The 20,855-nt window shown below is 37.3% G+C and overlaps 1 protein-coding gene across 2 annotated transcripts in view; it reads left to right on the top strand.

Annotated features, from left to right (window-relative positions):
* Positions 1-8,728: 8,728 nt before the first annotated feature.
* The window catches only part of PPIP5K2 (diphosphoinositol pentakisphosphate kinase 2), a 38,920-nt gene continuing 26,793 nt past the window's right edge, over positions 8,729-20,855 (top strand). For both annotated transcript variants that reach the window (XM_009574588.1, XM_009574587.1), the window contains exons 1-12: positions 8,729-8,872; positions 9,509-9,704; positions 10,423-10,513; positions 11,358-11,443; positions 12,837-12,991; positions 13,395-13,496; positions 15,199-15,360; positions 16,487-16,608; positions 18,155-18,256; positions 18,815-18,901; positions 19,850-19,925; positions 20,011-20,120. In XM_009574588.1, coding sequence (XP_009572883.1) covers positions 8,729-8,872; positions 9,509-9,704; positions 10,423-10,513; positions 11,358-11,443; positions 12,837-12,991; positions 13,395-13,496; positions 15,199-15,360; positions 16,487-16,608; positions 18,155-18,256; positions 18,815-18,901; positions 19,850-19,925; positions 20,011-20,120 — 1,433 coding nt within the window. The remainder of the gene's footprint in view (positions 8,873-9,508; positions 9,705-10,422; positions 10,514-11,357; positions 11,444-12,836; positions 12,992-13,394; positions 13,497-15,198; positions 15,361-16,486; positions 16,609-18,154; positions 18,257-18,814; positions 18,902-19,849; positions 19,926-20,010; positions 20,121-20,855) is intronic.

A 20,855-nucleotide genomic window follows, 5' to 3' on the forward strand; every position in this document is an offset into this window, starting at 1 on the left:
CCAGAGGCTGAGCCTAACAAACTTTGGTACAAAATTTTTTGCAAAAACTTTCTCGTCTTTGCAAAAACTCTCTCATCTCTACAAAGCTGAAGTATCAAGTTCTTTGTGAGAATATCGAGGAGTTGTTTTGACATCCTTGAGCGGTATCTCTAAAAGTTCGGAAGCCAGCCGTTCTTGAAACATTCAAGCTTGCCACAAATATAAATGTCTTTGTGATGTGTTTGACAAGGTTTGATTTAGAAAGGAGCTTGGAGGTTAATGAATGTGAAGGTTATCTGTCCTGTGGCTGTGCAGGAGACACTTGTAATGCATGCCAGATGTCAGTTTGTACTAGTGTTTGCCAGTTTAAAAAAATACTGCCTTTCTATCTTGAAGGGAAGACAGTGATATTTACCAGACAAGTTTTTTCTAGACTTTTAAGGCTGTTCTGATGAAGGATGGTAATGGTTCATTTTGCAGTTTACACTCTATGATTGCGAAAGAGTTGAAAGATGCCCTGTGATAGTGCAGTGTTTGGGGCTAAAACTCACAGTTTTAACAGATGTCATTACATATGCTCAAAAGTCACATTTCTGTTGGTGAGATATTGCGGGAAAATAAGTTCTGCGAGCAAAGAATTTGGTAAGGGCAAGATTAAGATACTTGCATTGAAAAGTTATTTCACTTTAAGTTTGGTAATTCTAAACGACTGGAAATATTTTGCTTAACTAACTGTGTAATTACTAGGAAGGAAAGCAAACATGGGGAAATCAGCCAAGTAATTACTGTTTGAAAACTGTAACAGTTGTGCTTTAAGACTAGAAATCTCATTCATCAACAGCCTAAAAGTCTTTCTTCGCTGCAAAGCTGGCTTCTTAATGGAATCCTGGTTCACATGGCACGGTACAACTCTTAAGTTTTTAGTTCCCTGGGCTAAGCTGCTGTAATATGGAGGGTCAGATTGAAATCCTACTTTAGGCACAAATATTTAGGTGGCACAGTTCTTGGAAACTAATTCAGGACCCCAAGAGAAGATTTAGGCAACTCCCGTTAGTTGGCTAGCTTAGCTATATAGCATTTCAAGAAATGTAAGCACCCCTGTAAGTAACACTGACAAGAGATGTTTCCAGTAGGAAATGCCAGTAAGGTGGGTATTTCTGGATTCCTGTTGCTTGAAAATGTAGATGTCTCACTGGTAAAATTTGGCACATTAGGTACCTGCCTTCTGCTTGGAATCCAGAGCAGCGAGCCCTCTCCTGTAGAAAGAAACCCAGTGGCCACCTTTAAAGAAAACTAGTGGTGTATGGGGAAAGTGAAATTGGATTATGGTAGCCTGATGGCTAGAACAGTTGAATGGAACAGGACAAATACTGTTTCTGTTCTCTCCTGTCTCAGTGGTTTCAAGTCCCTGTTTTCTGTTTATTAGAAAAATGTCCTAACCACCAAGTTGAAAAAAGTGTGGGTAAAAGCACCTGTATGTATGCTTTACTGCTGAAGATGGAGTGCAGGTAACAGTGCAATAGCTTTTTGCCCAGGAAACGCATCTGGAACACTGCGGTGGGTTGACCTGAGCTGGCCACCAGGAAAAACCACTCTATCACTCCTCTTCCATTAACAGGGCAGGGGGAGGAAATATGACAAAAAGCTCGTCGGCTTAGATAAGGACAAGGAGATCACTCACCAGCTACCGTCACGGGCCAAACAGACTTGGGGAAATTAATTTAATTTATTGCCAATTGAACAGAGTAGGATAATGAGAAATAAGAAAAAATCTACAAACACCTTTCCCCCACCCCTCCTTTCTTCCCAGGCTGAACTTCACTCCCAACTCTTCTACCTCATCCCCCAAGCAGCACAGCAGGATGGGGAATGGGGTCTGTGGTCAGTTCATAACGCTCGATCTCTGCCGCTCCTTCCTCCTCATGGTCTTCCCCTGTTCCAACGTGGGGTCCCTCCCACAGGAGACAGTCCTTCAGGAACGGACTGCTCCAGTGTGGGTCCCCCACAGAGTCACAGGTCCTCCAGAAAACCTGCTCCTGCATGGATTCCTCACCATGGGCCGCAGCTCCTCCCAGGAGCTCCAGCATGGGCTCTCCGCAGACTGCAGCTTCCTTCAGGGCACATCCACCTGCTCCGGCGTGGAGTCCTCCATGGGCTGCAGGATGGATATCTGCTCCACTGTAGATCTCCATGGGCTGCAGCGGGACAACCTGCTTCACCATGATCTTCTCCATGGGCTGCAGGGGAACCTCTGGTGCCTGGAGCACCTCCTCCCCCTCCTTCTTCACTGGCCTTGGTGTCTGCAGCTCTCTTTCTCTCACATTTTCTCACTCCTCTCTCCCAGCTGCTGTGCAGTGGTTTTTACCCTTTCTTAAATATGTTATCGCAGAGGCACCACCAGTGTCACTGATGGGCTCAGCTTTGGGCAGCAGCAGCTCCATCTTGGAGCCAGCTGAAACTGGCTCTGTCCGACACGGGGACAGTTTCTGGTGTCTTCTCAGAGAAGCCACCCCTTCAGCCCCCCCGCTACCAAAGCCTTGCCGTGTAAACCCAATACAAGCATTTACCTGGCAAGGAAGACTCACGGCTCCTCTTCATTCTTCTGAATGTCTCTTCAAGTCTCAGTAGAGTGAAACTGAAAGGTGACTAGTCTGTTTTGGAATGGGAGCTGCTATAATTTTTCTGGTGGAGTAATGCATAAACTACTACATAGTAACGCTTTTGGAACATTTTACAAAATATTTGCAGTGTTCCTGTAAACAGAAGGAATTTAGCATGTTCACAGTTCTCATTTAGCATAGATTATGGCTCTTCATCTGACAGTCTGAGAGCTGTGCTTGGCTTGTAGGCACAACCAAGTGGCTGGCTAAAAGCAACAAATAAAGGTTACTCTTAATTTTCTCTTTTGGGAGGTTCTTGTCACGTTACTTCCTGACAGATTCTGGAGACTGCCCTACCCCATTGCGTGTAATGGAGGAGCTTGGGACTAGCTGATAGAGCTAGTCACACATTGGACTGGGAGTCTAGACAGGACAAAAAGGTGGTAGGCACCCAGACAGGGTTTCAGTAAAATAAAAACAATCCTTCTCTCTCCCTCTACTCCATTGAAAAGCAGCTGACTTTATCCACTCCAACCAGGAAGCTGCAAACCCATCACTCTCCTCCCAGACTCTCCCAGGATTGCACCACGACTTGCTCCACTGCACTCCAGCACAGGGACAGCCACACCTTTGCTACATTCCTCTCCCCATCTCAGTAATGGGCTGACAGCTGCTACTCACCACTTCACAGGATGTGTGGTAGAACAGAACAATATCTGTGTAAATATTAATGTTTTGTATTACTGACTAGTCACAAAGTAGACATTGAATATTTAAGTAAATTGGAGAGGATATGTATCTTTTGCTGTGAAGGGTACAGTAATAAACAAGTCATGTGTGGTTTGCTCACAGTGTTCTCTTCAGCAGCTTCTGTGTCTTGACATTCTTTCCCTCTTTTTCTGCCTTCTGCCTGTCCTGTCTCCTTTCTCTTCCTGGTCATCTGTCAGACCTGAGGAAATGCTATTCTTGAGCATGGGCCTTATTAGTAGTTCTACAGTCTCACATTTAAATCTGAAGTATTACCAAGTTTCTTTGAATTATCTGTAAAAAGGTGTTACGCATCCACACAGAGCACTTGGGATCTCAGTTGCTGCTGTCGGCTCTCTCTGAGTTCAGACTCCGCTGGTTCTTTTTTTTTCCCCTCTCCCCTCTGCTTCACCCTTGCCCCCTCCCCATACTTTCTGCTCCACCAGCAACCCAAGAAACTGTCTGTCGTTGGTGGTTTGTTACACCAGAAATCATGTTGCAGAATTGGAATTTTAAAACCGGTAAAATGCGTCAGCAGGAGTGAGGCAAACGTTTTTGCAGTTAAATGTACTATTAATGAAAATGTTAGGTATAGTGGTTCTAGCAGGAAGATGTAGAAAGCTTTTTGTCATCCCCCTGAGACTACCTGAAAAATTGCTATTAAAATCATTCGGGTTTTAACTACTTAGTTTGAATTGGAGGAAGCTGGTGATGGATGCAGTTTGAATACGCCTACAGTGGTAAGAACTGAAACTTTTAAGGTAGCAATGGGGGAGAGGGTGCAGGGGAGTGGGCTGTTCTGTTGTTATTATGTATATATATGTACAGAATCATGTAACAGATGAGCACCACTTAGGCTTCTTGTACAGTTACCTGTTTGTTAAATTCCACAATGTAAGTGTCACAAAGTGTTTTGTAGTTTTTTTGTTATAATGGCATTTTCAAAAGTTGTTTTCTTGAGTCGTTCGTGATTTAGAAATGTTTTATAGCTATTTAATGTATAATGTGTTGGCTTGTTTCGTGAGATAACGTATGAGAAGCATTTCTACTCTCGTTTTGTTCCCTTCGTTTCCATTAGAGTGCAGTAGAGGCAGCGTGTATTTGTTCTTCTGATAGCTGTAGCGACACAAAACCTGGTGAAATGCTTCTGTTTATACAGGAGTTGTATATGTTTTTATTCGTATTCGTAACATAGCTGTTAAAACTTTGAGCCTCTTTTACATGACTGTTAAAGCACTGCTGCTATGTTGAGCTGATTTGTTGCTGACAGTTACTGGAATGCTAATCTTTTCGTCTAAGTAAATATGGGAAACACCAGGGCTGGATTCCTGAGCTGCTGAAACATGTGGAATGGGGACAGGAAAACTATTTGTGGGAATATTTGTTAACACTTAGTGAGGACTACATTTTGGCTTATTCTCTTAGAATATACTTGTGGAATTCCTTTAGAATATGCTTGTGGAAGTGGAGAAATGTTCTGTTAGAAAAAAAGTCTGTAGTGTGCCACTGCAGTGAACACTTGGACTTGGAGTACTTAGCAGGCTACCGAAATCTGTGATTCAAATACAGTCCTATTTGTATGTTAATGTTAAGTTTGTCTATGTGTCATTTTATGTATTTAGAATGCTATTTTGTATACTTTCCGCTAATAAGTGATAATAATAGTGGTTAAACTTAAGGATTTTTACTTCTCCTTTGCAGCGTGCCATTTTAGTGCCTTCTAACCTATTAGGGAAAAATTGACATGGGTTTATTTTAAGATGAGAATATAGAATGAGCAGATTTCCTGTTTTCTTTAAACATTTTCTTTTTTTTTTTCCCTTTTTTTTTTTTTGGTCAAGATGTATCATGGGGTGGTCATGAGTAGGAAGTTTTAGGACAGGTGGAATGAACAGGCCATACGTTTGGTTGGAAGCTCTTTTAGGAAACAACGCTGTTAGTTAAATTGTGTTTTTCAAAATTAGTGGAGATTTTTTAATCTGTAAGCTGTAAAACAGAAGTCTTGTGTAACAGCTGAGGTTTGAAGGGAACATAGTCTAATTAATTTTACCTGGAAAGGTCATTGCACGGTAGGAGATTGTTGCCTGGATATACTTGATGCTATCTCTTTGGAAATGGGTCATTGTATATTCCAGCACAAAGCTTTGGGTTTTGTCTTGCTTACATTGCAATTTTCCATGGCTGAGGCATGCATGTAATCTTCTAATCTTCACTGTCTGGTGAGGCTTATGCTCATGCACCAAGTGCGAGAGGATCTAACATAGAGCGTCTCTGCCTCTATATTGCTGCTGCTGCTCACTTCTTAATACAGAAAAATGGTACTGGGAAGACTCTTCCAGGCTCCAGGGGCAGTGAGATGGAATTCTGCATAGGGCACCAGTTTCTCCCATCAGCACTGACAGTACTTCTGGGGCAGGATGACAGCTCCATCTTCTTGTTCTGCCATTTATTATTTCTCCTTGGTGTACAAGTTGAGAACCACGTTTTTATCCAAGCACAGTCTTACTGCATTTTTGACTCCTTACACGAGGAGACTTGTGTAAGTTGTTCACGGTAGTTGCAGTCATTAATTCTCATATTTCTCTTTCCATGTCTCTTTTCTTGGGCTCTTTTTATTTCACACACTACAAGAAAGAAGGGGATTTCTCAATTTTTATAATAGCCAAAGCATTTGGAGGGAAAGAATTTAAATCCCATCTCTGAAAGCATTTATTCTAAAAAATAAATAACTTATTCATTATATCCTGACTCAGATTAATGCTAATGATAGTAGCTTACGGCATCTGCTATCTGGGAGATAAGCTGGTGATCATCAGCAGTCAGAATGCCAATTTATATGCAATTCAATGAGTACATGCAGTAGTTTACAAGCCTGAAAAGTGTCAGTATCTTTTCTTGATCCTGTGTCTTTGGTCTTATTTTACAAACCAAAAACTCTGGGGCCCAGTGCCAATAGCATGGAGTGGCAATCTAGTAATTCGTCTGCCTTCAGACGGGTGAACAAAGTAATAACCTTGCAGAAAATAATCTGTTAACTCCAAGCAGACTATGTGACTGTTCAAAGCCTGTTTTCTGCAAGTGAAGCTCCACTTGAAGGTCTACTTGCCGCCAATAACACAGACACTCTCCAGATTCTTGAGTTAGGAAGGTAGAAAAAAGCTGTTTCAGATAGGTTTGTTAAGGAATTAGGATTGTCAGGTTATATCTTTGTGTCATTTGTAGACAAATATGTTGTGCTTTCCCTTCGATCTTTATTTGTATGGTTTCTACTTGCTTTGAGAAGTAATCACTTGGGGTTAGAGAGACTCAGGGAGTGCCAGAGATCCTCATGAAATACCTAGTCATTAATTGTACACAAACTTCACAACTTCTGCTCTCGCAAAGTGCGCTACAGGAATAGGCAGGGGAAAGAAAGCTGAAAAAACCTCTTTTGATGACCTCCTGCTTATCTGTTCAAGTGGTTGCTTTTCCTTCTTTATGAGAAAACCTTAGGTTTTAAAAAGCTGTTCAGACACTTGTTTCCAATTTACAGAATTTGGGTGGGGGGAGGGGAAGCTGATGCAAGAGGAACTGTTAAACTTCATTTTCAGGTCTTACCAGTTTTTTGGGGTCTTTTCTGTTTTGAACACCATTTCAAAATTCTGTATTAGTTGCCAGTATGTGTTGGCAATAACCGCTGCCTTTCTGAAGCTTGCTAGAAATAGGATTTGGAAAGCTCGCTTTCTTTACCCTTTCATAAACAGGATTGATTTATCTCAATACCTAATTTCTAACTCTATTGGGAGCAGGTTGAATTAGGTGTTTGAAATTTCATTTTGTTCTTGTTGCTTGAAGGACAAATGGCTGTAGTTTCACATTATAAGGGAAAGTAATTTTTCATTAGCGGAATTGAAGGAGAGCAGATACATAACAAATACGTTTAAGAAATTAATCTTTTTAATCCCCTGCTGTCACTCCAGGATCTGTTGTTCGGACCTCAGCTTCAGCTTCTGGATCTGAAACAGCTGTATTCTTTACCCACGCTTAACCTATTGCTCTCTGATTTCGGACAGATTCTTTCTGGGTAACTTTTGCTCTGTTTACCACCCTCTTTCACAGGAACCTGAATGGTTGATCACCATTTACTATTTGCTATTTACTATTGCTTCACTTTGTTCATAGAACAGCCAAAGTAATTTTGACAGATATTTAAAGACAAATTCAGTTCTGCTGAGACATCACTGTTGAATGGCACTTATGTAATGATCCGACTAATAAACAACCTAAAGCGTTTGATCAGATGAGCTTCTAAACAAGTAATTGCTTGTTAATTTTCTAAGTAGTAATAATGGATTATAATTAATGGTATAAAGCCATGCACAACTTACAGCAAGAACAGTTACCTAGTTAAAACAACAGAAGACTGAGCTCTGAGTCTCTGTTTCTGTATACAAGTTACTTGACCCAAGATTTTATTTTCACGACTGGTTAAAAGGGTACAATATGTGTTCACTTCACTAGTACATTAGTGCTTAGAAGTACTTCTGACAGAAGGCGGTGCTAGTATACATCTTTGTAAGTATTAATTTTTCAGTGTGAAAATAAAGCAATGCTTTGTTGGAAATAAAAAAGCAAACATCAAGCTGGCACATACATTCTACTTTCACACTGAAGACTCAGTTTTTTAAACAATAGGTTTCTATTTAAATATAGTCCTAATGGAGGCTTTATAGTTTTCATCAGCATTTTTGTCTGTTTGCCATTGCCATTTGATCAGGAAACTTTTGGGGAAAAAACAGCTGATGCAGGGATGGTGAGTTAAACATCACAAGTATTGGAGAAGATTTTTGTTCTTTTACTTTTTGTATAAAAGATATACTCTGCACTTCATCCTTCTTAAGTTAGGAAGAAAATGCATTCGACAGTTTTTACTTTTGTGAGTTATATTGTCTGTTTTTAAAATGTCTGCGTCAGTAGTTTGAAAATATCTTGAAATTATTCCCCTGCTCTAAACATACATGTAAAAGTGTGGATTGTGTGTAGTGTGCATGGTTTTATTTCTGATGCTTTGCTCAGAGGTATGTAAATGTCCAAATGCTTTTTGTAAATGAGAAGGGTTTATTTTTATGTGCCTTTATCAAGTGTGTTTTTTCTTTTTGTTTTTTGTTTGGATATTTCTTTTAGGTTAAAAGTTGTTGTATCATCTCAGGGAAGCAGTAGCCTATTGTGGATTTCTTGGAGCAGCAATTGAAACCAATAATGAGTAGATGATACCAGTGAAACAGTGTCTGGCAGACAACGTCATCACAGTGGCAACACCGCACAAGCAACATCAAAGAGCAGGGGACTTTTGTGTTCCCGAGTCAATCTCAGCTGCCCAAGCAGCTGCAGTTTCTGCATAGGTCTTTATAGATCTTGTAACCATGTCTGTTAGTGCAACCGAGAATGATCCTCCTAGATTCTTCGTGGGTGGAGAAGATGGAGAAGAATTATTGGATTCAGCCAGATCTACAGATTACGAACATTTCTATGACCATGGGGAAGAAGAGGAGGAAGAGTATGACTCTGTATGTATTGTAGGAGCATGTGTGTTCTATTCTGTATGTTGTCTAGCATTATTTTTTTTGTTTGTTTCTTTTTAGACCACTGGGGGAAAGAAATTTTTAAAAGCTTGTAACATGAAAAAAACCATAGAGTATACAGAAGAAAAGTGGAACTATGCACAAAATAGCTCAGAAATCTAGAATAGTATTTTCTGATTTACTAGTTTTCATAATTCACTTGTAATATTAGGTAATAAGATGAGAAGCCTTGTGACTACTAAGTAGATGTAGAAAAATTAAATAGTTTAAAAATGAATTGCTAGTTAATTTCAGAGTAAGCCATAAGTATGATTTCATTCAGATTTGACATTTCTGACTTAGATTTTGATCCTGTGTATTTGTTTGTGGTACGATACTCACAAAAAGTAGTGTAGAGCTGTTGAAGTTTCATTTTTTGAGACATTTTTCATAAGGATGCAGTGCAGCGTGCTTTCATGCTGCATTTTGTTGCCTGCTAGCAATTTACTTGATTAAAAACTAAATTAAAGGTGGTATGTGAATTTTAACAGAAAATATCTGCTCTAGCATTGTGCTGCTAAACCCCTGTTGTGTTCTGAGAAAACTTAAAAATAATAATTGCTTTTTTCCTCACCTCTTTAGCCACCAGAAAGACAAATCGCAGTTGGGATTTGTTCAATGGCTAAAAAATCTAAGTCCAAACCAATGAAAGAAATTCTTGAACGCCTCTCCATGTTTAAGTACATAACTGTGGTAATATTTGAAGAGGATGTTATTTTGAATGAGCCAGTAGAAAACTGGCCTTTATGTGACTGTCTCATTTCTTTTCATTCTAAAGGTAAATATTCTAATAATACCATAAATATTTTTGACATCAAAATACTTTAACTAGTTTGAGAGTCTTTTTTTTTTTTTTTGTCTTGTAATTTTATCGGATTTTCCTAGGAAGCGATTCATTTGTCTTGTTTAATATAATACAACTGATTTTTAAAATAAAAGCTTTTTAAATGATACTGGTTTCATTTCTTGAGAAAGTCCTGTCTGACATAGTATTTAAAATAGCTATTCCATTGGTAAATATTTGTGGAGCCAGTGGAAATGGTGATGTAATACTTCCTTGGTCCAATAACTGTGAAGGCATGCTACTTTCTTAATCAGAGTGTTGGGTCTCTGGCCACTTGTTCATGTATCTCTGCTAATATCTAGGGTTTTTTTGGGGGCTGGGCAGTGAAACAAAGATGAGTAGACTGAAGTTAAAAATCATATTTTCAGGCAGAGGCAATAAAACTTAGTTCTGGCCCTATGGAAGTAGAGGGCATGTGGAATGAGGAGGAGGGAATTGGACCACTACTTTTGGCAGCCTATATTGAAATTAGGCTGTAGTTTCATGACTTTCAGTCTTAAGCTGATGTTATGTTTGTCTTTGGTTGAGGGAGCATCCTCCTACTGCAGCCATATCTCTGATTGTACTCTAAAGCTTGATTATGAAGGTTCCAAACGGTTTGCTGATGTTGTGTCTTGTAGTTTTAATTTATTTGCCTTAATAAATATTTTAGGATTTCCACTGGACAAAGCAGTTGCCTATGCAAAACTCAGGAATCCATTCATAATCAATGACTTGAATATGCAGTATCACATACAAGACAGGTAAGTAACATTAATTACCTGTAAACAGCAAACTACTTCTAAGTCGGAGACTATGAGAATCTGTTGGTATTGCATAGCAACAGTTCCCGTGTATTGTACAGTAATCTAAATAAAATTACAGTGAATGTTATGTTATATTAATGTATGCATAGTTTTCTGGGATATGTCTTTAAAGGTGTTTTTTCTTTTACGGCTTTTATATTGATATCTCTGAAGACTTACTAAGGTAGAAATTTGGTGATACGTTTGTCTAAAGCTTAGCAAATAAAAAAGTTTACACTCTGAAAATATGTATAGCATAGCTATGTATCGCAACTGAACAACCTCTTGTAACTGTAGAATTCAAGACTTACTAAAGGTCTTTTCTGTTAAGTGGATACTTAACAGAAGTTGTTGGTATTCAAAGATCATGTGGTTATTCAAAGTGAATTTTCTTTTGGGGCTGCAATCATGCATAGCAAATATTAACAAAACAATAGTGAGCAAAATACATAAACATTGGAACTTTCTGAACAGTGAGCAGACTTGCTATTTTGGATGCCTTCAAGTTGCTGTCCTGTATAAATTTTTTCAACCCTTCATGTTAATCTCCTTTAACAAGAGAATTGTTCTGTGTAAATTGCTGTTGCACTGCCAGAGTGGAGAGGACAGGACTGGCATAGCGTATTACATTTTTATTGATACTGATGAGGTCACTGCAAAGGTACAGCTGTATCAGTGACCTTTAAAGCATTATATTAATAAGTAGAGTATTATATATGTAATCTTATCCTGTGTGATTTAAAAAAAAAATTTGTATGTATTTTTCTTGTCTTACTGTGCAACCTTTGTTCTTTTCTTCTAGGAGAGAAGTATACGGTATTCTTAAAGCTGAAGGCATTTTACTTCCTCGCTATGCAGTTCTGAACCGTGATCCAAACAATCCCCAAGGTGAAAACTGATGGCTAAATTATCAACCGTTGGCATCTTTGTTTCCACTGGAGAACAGTACATACATAACGGAAAGCTAAATGTCACTTGCTAGACAATTAATTAATTGGTGGAGAGGTTGATTTCTCCTCCAGTACTTAAAGTATTGTTGTGGATTAACCCCTGGCTGTGGGGGGAGTATGTGAAACAGAAAAGGCGTTGAGGCTGTGTAAGCACTGTTCAGCAATAACCAAAACATCAAGACTGTTTCTGTCACAAATTCAAAACATAGCACCGTACCAGCTGCTGTGAAGAAAATTAACTATATCTTAGGCAAAGGCAGTACAAGTATGCATCTGAAAAGCATGATTCTGGAGCCTGGGGGTCACAATCCTCTTACAGCCATCGTAGAACATCTAGAATATAAGGGCCTCCAAACGCAAGCTGAGATTCTAATACACCGCCAAAGAGAGCAGCATTCATGATGTTACATTACCCACAGTAATTAGTAATTTTACTTAGGAAAGTAATACTGACAGAAACAAGTCAGGCTATTGAATATTTTCCCTTCCAAGTACAAGCAACCACGTAAGGGAATTCTAATCCAGACAGATCTGCAGATGATATACTCTGAATATAAATTGGAATTAATTTTTTCTGTACCTGAAAACAAATGTAACAGCTTTTTCTGCTAAAATGAAAACTTACAGCAGCAATAGCAATGGCAGGTCAAGACACAAGAGTAAGAGATAAGAAAAAATAAAGAAAATTGAAGTATTACTGTGGTGTAGCTCTTAAGAGGTAGGGAATTTATAGGTGAAAATGTCTGTGTAATCTAGGGGGAAAAGGACTCATTTATGCTACAAAAGTCAAATAAAAGCTGCTGCATACAGCCAACCAGTAGCAAAGAGATTCCTGATCCCTGATTCCAGAGGACCTAATCCTCTGTGCCAGGTGCATCCATCACACAGTTTGAGACAGTTCTCAGCCTATTAGAAGTACTATTGCATGTGGCACCACAGTTCACTGTCCATCTGCCATCCCCCTGATACTTCAGAGAAAGGCACTGAAGAAAGAGAGAAACAGTCCTGCCTGCTGTCTTCAAAACATTTCTAAAAAAAATACCACCCATGCAAGCTTATGCATCTGTAGGAGACGATTTTCTGTCTGACACTGAGGGAATCAACAGAAATCCTGGAACATAGTATTAAAGTAACATAATATAGAAGTGGTACAGCAGACATGTTCAGCAAATGATCATCAAGTCTTTGTGCAGTCAGTAACAAATCAATGAACCAAAAATGTAATATATTCTTTCTATTTCAAAATTACGAAGTACAAAATCACCCCAAATCTCTAATCATTTAATTCCATGAATATATTATTACATCTGTTGTTCGCACTGTTTCTTCAGAATGCAACTTGATTGAAGGAGAAGATCACGTGGAAGTGAATGGAGAAATTTTCCAAAAGCCTTTTGTAGAAAAGCCAGTTAGTGCTGAGGACCACAATGTTTACATTTATTATCCAACATCTGCTGGGGGTGGAAGCCAGAGGCTCTTTAGAAAGGTGAGAGTATTGTACTAAAGCTATTGGAAAGTTGTAGATGTCGAACAGAATTGCAGAGTAATTCTATCCTATCCATGTGTTAGCTGGGACCTGCTTTGTCATGTTCTGCTTGTGTAGTAGTGTCAGATCAGAGAAATTAATTTCAGGAGAACATGTAGATTGAATGAAGACCCTTGTTCCTTGCAGTAGATTGTCAACCACTGCAGATTCTTACAGGTAAAAGAAGCATACACTATCAGTGCACTTTTAGAATTTTATGAAAATCTTTTGGGAATGATCAAAATCTACTTGCTTCATTTGGTACAGGAAGTGTTTTCTCAGTACAAGTGTGTTATTTTAAGGAGTTCTGAAGTTTCTCAGACAGTAGCCTATGAGTTTATTAATAGAAAAATATTCATTTCAGATTGGCAGCAGAAGCAGTGTTTATTCCCCTGAAAGCAGCGTGAGAAAAACAGGCTCCTATATTTATGAGGAATTCATGCCTACAGATGGCACTGATGTGAAGGTATGACTACTGCGTGTTCGTATTTATATTTAGAAGAATCAAGTGCTCCAAGAGCACAGTTTTAAAGATGAAAGTATATCTTTGTCTCTAGGATTAATTTTAATGAAGTTTTGGTACAGTTCATAAGTAAAGAATGTAATCCTTTCCAGCTAAACACAGTACTTGTAATGTAAAGCAGTTTTGCTTATGTTGTTGGAATCAAGTGCTGGAGGCTGATTACTCAACATATTGTCTTTCTTTTTTGTTTTATTAGTGCCAGAACAGCATATACTTTCCCTTGTAAAGAGCTAGATGCTGCCTAGATATTTTGTCTGAAGGTTACAAATAAATCTGTAATTGAAACAGATTTTAGCAACTACCTTAGTACTCTAATTAATAAACAAGTTACTTACTAAAATTATATGAAGTTGCAGAAAATGATGCATTGACCTCATCTGTAATTATTTTCACTCTTCTGTTCATTTATTTTCTTAACAGATGTAAAGATTAGGTATCATAAAAGGGTATTGAAATAGAGGAATAACAGAATAGGTATTAAGCCAGCCATGTACAGAGATCGCTTTCTTTCCCTTTGTGTTAGTTCTGGCTATTTTAAGCCCATCTCAAAACATGTGAAACAAATGTTTTGCAATGTGCATGAGAGGTCACCGTATTTAGACAAAAGGTTGAGGTTTAGAGAGTGTGAGATCTAATCCAATCTTAGGCCAAAGAGCCCTTTTATCAATTGCAGTCAACTTCTTCCATTTGGTGATACATGAGGACAATGCTTGTTTTATGTCCTCAGACAAATTCCCCGTTCTTTAAGTTGGTATGTTTTTATGAGCTATACTCTTCAGTTTCTTGCAACGTGAAGAGATGACTTCAGGGGTAGGGACTATTTTGACTACTTGTACTGAAGTCATCAAGCAGCAACTGTGGACTTTAACACCCCAAATAAATAATGGATTTTCTTCAAGTAACAAGTCTGTCAGCTTTGTATTAGGCAGCTTCACGCAACTCACCCTCTTGCCTGAATTGACTGAATTGGCAGTATTTGCAATCATCTGGTTTAGTTGAATACTTTTTTATCAAAGCTTGTTTTTAATTAAAGTGACAGCAGCTCATTTTCAAGAGCTGCTGACAAGTCTCTTCTAGCATATGCCCCAATCCTTTCGGTGAGCATCGAAACTGCGGCAGAGTAGATATCACAATCATTGCAAGCCCCTGCCTTGTCATGCTAAAACTGGACAGACCTTTGCCTTGTTTAGTCCTGCCTAAAATATGAAAATATTTTTTAATGAAGAGAATCACTTAGTCCTGCAGCCAGATTTTCATAATCAAGTAAACTGAAATAATTGTCAAATTAATCTGCTCTCCAAGTTCTGCTGATGTTTTGGAGAGGAAAACATTACTCTTTACCTCTGTACCACCATAATTAAGAAATTAATTTTTATTCATCAAGTTTTATAATTATTGTTTTTCTTTACCTGTTCTCCAGCTGTTTTCTCCTCTTGCTTTGTACAGGTTGTCAGTAAATGATGGGTGTTCTCTGAAGGCAGAGAATGCCATTGAGGAAGGTGCTTTAGAGTGATCTTATCAATGATGAAAGTAGCTAGTATCTTTTGAAGTCATTATCACATCTGAGATAAATTTAGCAAGATGTATGTATATATGTAATGTAATTTAATTACACTGAATCAAGAGTTCCTGTTTTTCAATAAAGGTGTACACAGTAGGTCCAGACTATGCTCATGCTGAAGCCCGGAAGTCTCCAGCTCTGGATGGCAAGGTAGAACGAGATAGTGAAGGAAAAGAAGTGAGGTATCCAGTCATCCTGAATGCAAGAGAGAAGTTAATTGCTTGGAAAGTGTGCCTTGCCTTTAAAGTAAGCTGATTACTTTCCTATCTGATCAAACATTTAGTGTTAATTAATTGTTTATTACATGAAACTTCCGCAGGGTTTTAGTGCACAGAGCCAGCACTGATAATTGCTGCAGAACTCCTAGGAAGGTGAAAAGTTGAACTTCCACATCCACATCTTTTTTTAATCTAGAAGAATTCTTCCTTTAATGCATTGAAAAGTTCTGGATGGATTGCTTATGTTGCATAAGTTTCCTGAATTCATGGTGTTGCTATTGTGCTTTGCTAGTCTACAGTGTCTATGTTCTATGCATAATATGTTCACACATTTTGTTAATGGTTTCTAAGTTAGCGAAACACAATTTCAGTAGTCAAGTTTTTGTAACTTTTGTTACCTAGTGTTTACATTGGGCCCAATTAAATATTAATTTGGTACTGACATGACTAGATTTTCTTTATTTGAAGTGTTTGATATTTTCCATTTTTATATAGTTTTAAGATTCCTTTGTTCAAAACTTCATTCAACCTCTTACCCTCCTTTCACCTGTCTTATTACAAGGCTGTCTTTCAGTCTGTCTCATTACTTGTGTGTAACTATGATGGCATTCTGGTGCCTGTAGGGTGTGAACCTCTATCACCAGCAAAGTGGGCTTTGAGACCTAAAAAAGTAATCTGTTGAAATAGCATCTAGTCTCTTGTACTGATAATGTCAATATTATGTCAATGTCAAAACTATCCTGTCAAATTTAAATTTGGACAAAAATGTTTTCATCGTTATTTTATCTTTTCTTGCCTGCCACCCCTAAAAACTGTGTGTAGGGGGTTAGAATAGGGAATTTGTAGGCCCATCATTGCTTACACTGTAAATCTTGAAAGTTAAGTTTGTGCACGTGTGACTTTGACCTTCTGCTGATACTGCTAGGGATATATAGAAAGGGTAAAATCAAGTTGGGGATATAAACTTAAAAATGTGTAGATGTTTGCATGACATGAGCAACCTAACATGGAACTGGCAAAAGGTACTAAGTATAAAATCGGTCATATTTTTGTCATGTTTTCAGATGAATACCACATTAAAATATAAAGTTTATTTAGCATAAGCAATCTTAAGGAAGGTGATCAATGACTTGAACTTTTATTCTTAAAAACAGCAAACAGTTTGTGGCTTTGATTTGCTGCGTGCTAATGGACAGTCCTATGTCTGTGATGTGAATGGCTTCAGTTTTGTGAAAAACTCCATGAAATACTATGATGATTGTGCTAAAATACTGGGGTAAGAGTTCCCTGATTTATTTCAGGAGTTTTGCCTATTCACTCTGTTGTATGTGACTATAGTTTATGTACTACTTGTTCCTTATTCCTAAATTAAGTATTTAAAATGAAATATCACATAAAATAAGTTATTAAATTAAATAATAAAATAAATAAAACATTAAAAAGAGTCTGAAATCAATAAATAAATCCTAAATAAATTCCTTATTCCCGAAATCATCCAAAACATCTGAGTGTTTTGTGAACGCTTAAAGCTAACTGAATAAGTACTTTGCAAGCTGGATTAAGTTCTTAAACGTAGTTGAGATTTTTTTCAAGTAGAGAAGCACCACTGAATGGTTATGCTTGCTGCTGTTTAATATGTGCCCAAATTAATGTACATTGTCCTTGATCTGAAGCTGGTGTATACTTGTATATTTGTGGATTTCATATCAGTAAATCCAAATTGATGTAGTATCAAGGTGTCTTCTGTCATACCATTTTCTCTCTGCTACTGGGAGCAAAAAAAGATATAACAAGGGATCATAGAGAATTGGGTAGTGAACTCTATGCCAGCGAAATGTTGGCCTCAAAGTAGGCTGATCCCATTTTGGCCAGTTAAACTGGCTTTACCGTAAGATTGCACTGATGAGATACAGCATGACTTTCTGCATTATCAAATGGTCTAGGATCTTACTAAATGGAGGAAGAGCTAAGCTGAAATCCTAGATAACAACTGTAGTATTTTAGGCCACTTCGTGAGTTAGAGTTACAATTCTCAGACCCATTTTGGCTTCTCTTTATTCAAATTGTTGTAGCTGTTGAATTCTCTGAAGAAAGTTACTTCGTCATTTTTTCTTCATGCTTAATTCCTTGACGTAATACATTGCAGTGTTAAGTAACAGCAGATTTTTTTCGAGCTTTTTAGAAATTAAATTTTGGCTTATGCCACTTCAAGACGCACAGTTATTTTCCTCAGTGTTACTGCTTCTTATGTAGATATTAATCTGAAGTTCAGTATATTTTGATGAAATACTTGTGAAACAGAACATTAACAAGATTTAACAACCTTCTCTAGGTGGAGGCAGTGTTATCGTTTTGTAGTTACGACCAGAGTACATTTTTCCAGTTCTATCACAGAACCTTTTGAGAAATTACCACTAAAGGTACCAGTTACTCTTTGATGAGAATGGCTTGCTAATTATCAGGGACTTTCAGTTAGGCAATGGAGTCAGGTATCTGAATATTTAAATGAACAAAACTAAATCATATCCAAGGAACTCTTTTAGGAACTGGAGTTCAAAAACTGAGGTTTCTTACAAATCCGGGGCCACTAGGCTAATACTGTCTCTGTAGCAGTTGTAGTAGCTTTAAATTGTTGTTTAAGTAAGTTTTTATTATACAGTTGAAAGAAAAATATGCATCTAGAAACTCATGACCACTAGTACTCTAAAACCACATTGATAAAAATGCATGTATATATTATCTATTTGGTTTGGAGTTTGTATATGTTGTATAAGCTGTGCTTTAAACTTAGTGGTTTTTTTTCTTTTTAACCCCCTTTTTAGAAATATCATAATGAGAGAACTTGCTCCCCAGTTTCAGATACCATGGTCTATTCCTTTGGAAGCTGAAGACATCCCTATTGTGCCAACCACCTCTGGAACAATGTAAGAAAATAGTGGCTACACCTGTATTATGCAAACTCCTAATGTAACTTTTGTGTGAATTTTCTTTTCTCTTACAAGGTGTGCCCACTTTGGCCTATGAACGCTTGTTTTGTGTGATGAAAACAAGGAAGGAATCACAATTGCTATGCCAGCAATCAGAGTTTCTGATCCTTAGTCAAGCTGAGTATAGAACAGCAGATTTTCAAGTGTAGCATCTTTTATGCATAGCTTCCTTCACTGCTAATCATTGTTCCGGCACCAACTTAATATGCGCTTCTAATAAACATGCTCTCTCATTTAATGAACCTCAAAATCGTTGTTTTAAAAACTGCTTAAAGTAGATATTCTCTAGTTACCCAAGTCTTAAAATCAATATTTATATTTTATATCTTACATCATTTTCAGTTAACCTTATATTCTTGCATATCCTTCCATCACTTCAGTAGTTATGTCAGATAACTATGACTTTGTCAATTGTCTTGATTCATGGTGGTTTTAATATTAAGTAAAAGACCCTTATATAGAGAATTGTGAAATATAACTCTCTTGACATTTCAGGATGGAGCTTAGATGTGTTATAGCTGTAATACGCCATGGGGACAGAACACCAAAACAAAAAATGAAGATGGAAGTAAAACATCAAAAGTAGGTAGAATCTTGGTAAACATTAGTTCGGATGCTTTAGAGCAGAGCTCACTTCTTGGGGATGTGCAAGCAATTAATTGAGCAGGAATTGCATCATACAAGTTATTTTTTGTTTTGTTTTGTTTTCTTTTAAATCTGACTGATGTTGCAGGTAATTAACAAGCATACATCTCTCTTTCTAAAAGGACTGTCAAATTACATGTGCAGACGTTCTTCATCACATGCTGTGCCTTGTGATCAGCCCTGATTGGTCTTAATGAAAATGCATTTGTCTCTATAGATGTCTTTATTCAAAATAATGCAGCCGAGAATATTTCTGGTTCACCATTTGATTGTGACTTCTGCCTTTCTCTTTTTATCATAACTGTTCTTGTGTGAGCTGTCATCTTACTGCACCACCTTTTTGTCTTTTACTTTTGTCAAAGTTTGATGACTGAATTCTGGTAGATACTATCTTTATGTTAACATTCATAAAGTGCCTCACATAATTGGTCTGGAATTAGGTGCAATTTCAGTAAAAAGTAATTATTTGTTTTGGGACTAGATTCTTGCATTCAGAGATACATGCTGTAAATGTGTAGGACTGCTCATTTGGTATTTTTGGTCCCTACTTCTGTTCAGGATCATTCTTGAAGATTAAGAATTGATACAGCTGTATATTCGCGTATTATGTAATTTGATATATAGAATATATTCCCTTTTTTTTTTAACGCTTAGCAAGTCAGTAAGAGATTTTTAGTGTTCTTATTTTTCTAATGTGTTGAAGACTTTCTTGTGAAATGGGATTTGAATGAAGGTTGGTTTGACCTCTGTAGTGCAGGTTTTAACATGCTTTTCAAATACTGTAAAAGTGCTAATTTCAGACCGCTTTAAGTTTAAGAGCCACTTGTTCAAATAATATTTTAATTTATTAACTGTGGTTTTTAATCAATATTCTTTCTCTTAAAGGTTTTTTGATCTCTTTGAAAAATGTGATGGATATAAATCTGGAAAACTAAAACTGAAAAAACCAAAACAGTTGCAGGCAAGTTTGTCTTTATTTTCTTGCTGTGGTATTTTGTAAGTAGAAAACTATTTATTTAAGTAAATCCTATGTTTCTTTTCTTTAGGAAGTGCTTGATATAGCAAGGCAACTCCTTGTAGAACTTGGGCAAAACAATGATTCTGAAATTGAAGAAAGTAAAGCAAAACTTGAACAACTAAAGACTGTGTTAGAAATGTAAGTGTCTAATTTTCAGGCTTCATAGCAACAAAGTTGTATCTGCTACTTTGACCTGTTTGACCAGTTACTGCTTGGATTGCAATGGTTATCAAATATGTAATGATATATTAATTCAAGCACAAGGGTTACCAAAAGAAAGGATGTCATGTTTGACATTATGAAGGAGAACTGGGCCATTGCTCTGTTTTTTCTCCTTGTCTTTTTAATTGAACTTATTGCTTTATCTAGTGTCTCAGTATACTTTTTCTACATGAAAAAGTTACTTACTTTCATCTCAAATTTTATCTTCTTCCATGTTTTTAAACTTAAAGTATTTGAGTACAGGGTCTGCTTCTTGCAGTGTGTGACGTAATGAAATCTGATGGAGCCAGTAAGAACTTTCACTGTGTGTACTGTCTACTTACAGCAAATGGAGGATTCCAAATAAATAAGGCTTTGTATATTACGCCTGAAATATTTAATAATTTTAAAAAAAAAAAAAAAAAAAAAAGAAGAGAAACCGAAGGCATCTAAGTTTGTTAAAGATCTAGGGTCTCAGAACTCTAAATGGTAGTAGATAACTTTAATTTTAAAAAAATCAGGGCAAAGGCAGTTATTATTTAAATTTATTACAATTGTTTGAAATACTGAGTTCTGCTTGAGAACTTAATTGGCTAACAAAACAGTGGCCATGAACACTGCCAGATCAGATTCTGGATACTGATAGCCACTGTAGTTGTGGATCTGAATAGA

Source organism: Fulmarus glacialis, unplaced genomic scaffold (assembly GCF_000690835.1).
Source record: "Fulmarus glacialis isolate BGI_N327 unplaced genomic scaffold, ASM69083v1 scaffold563, whole genome shotgun sequence".
NCBI classification, from domain to species: Eukaryota; Metazoa; Chordata; class Aves; order Procellariiformes; family Procellariidae; genus Fulmarus; species Fulmarus glacialis.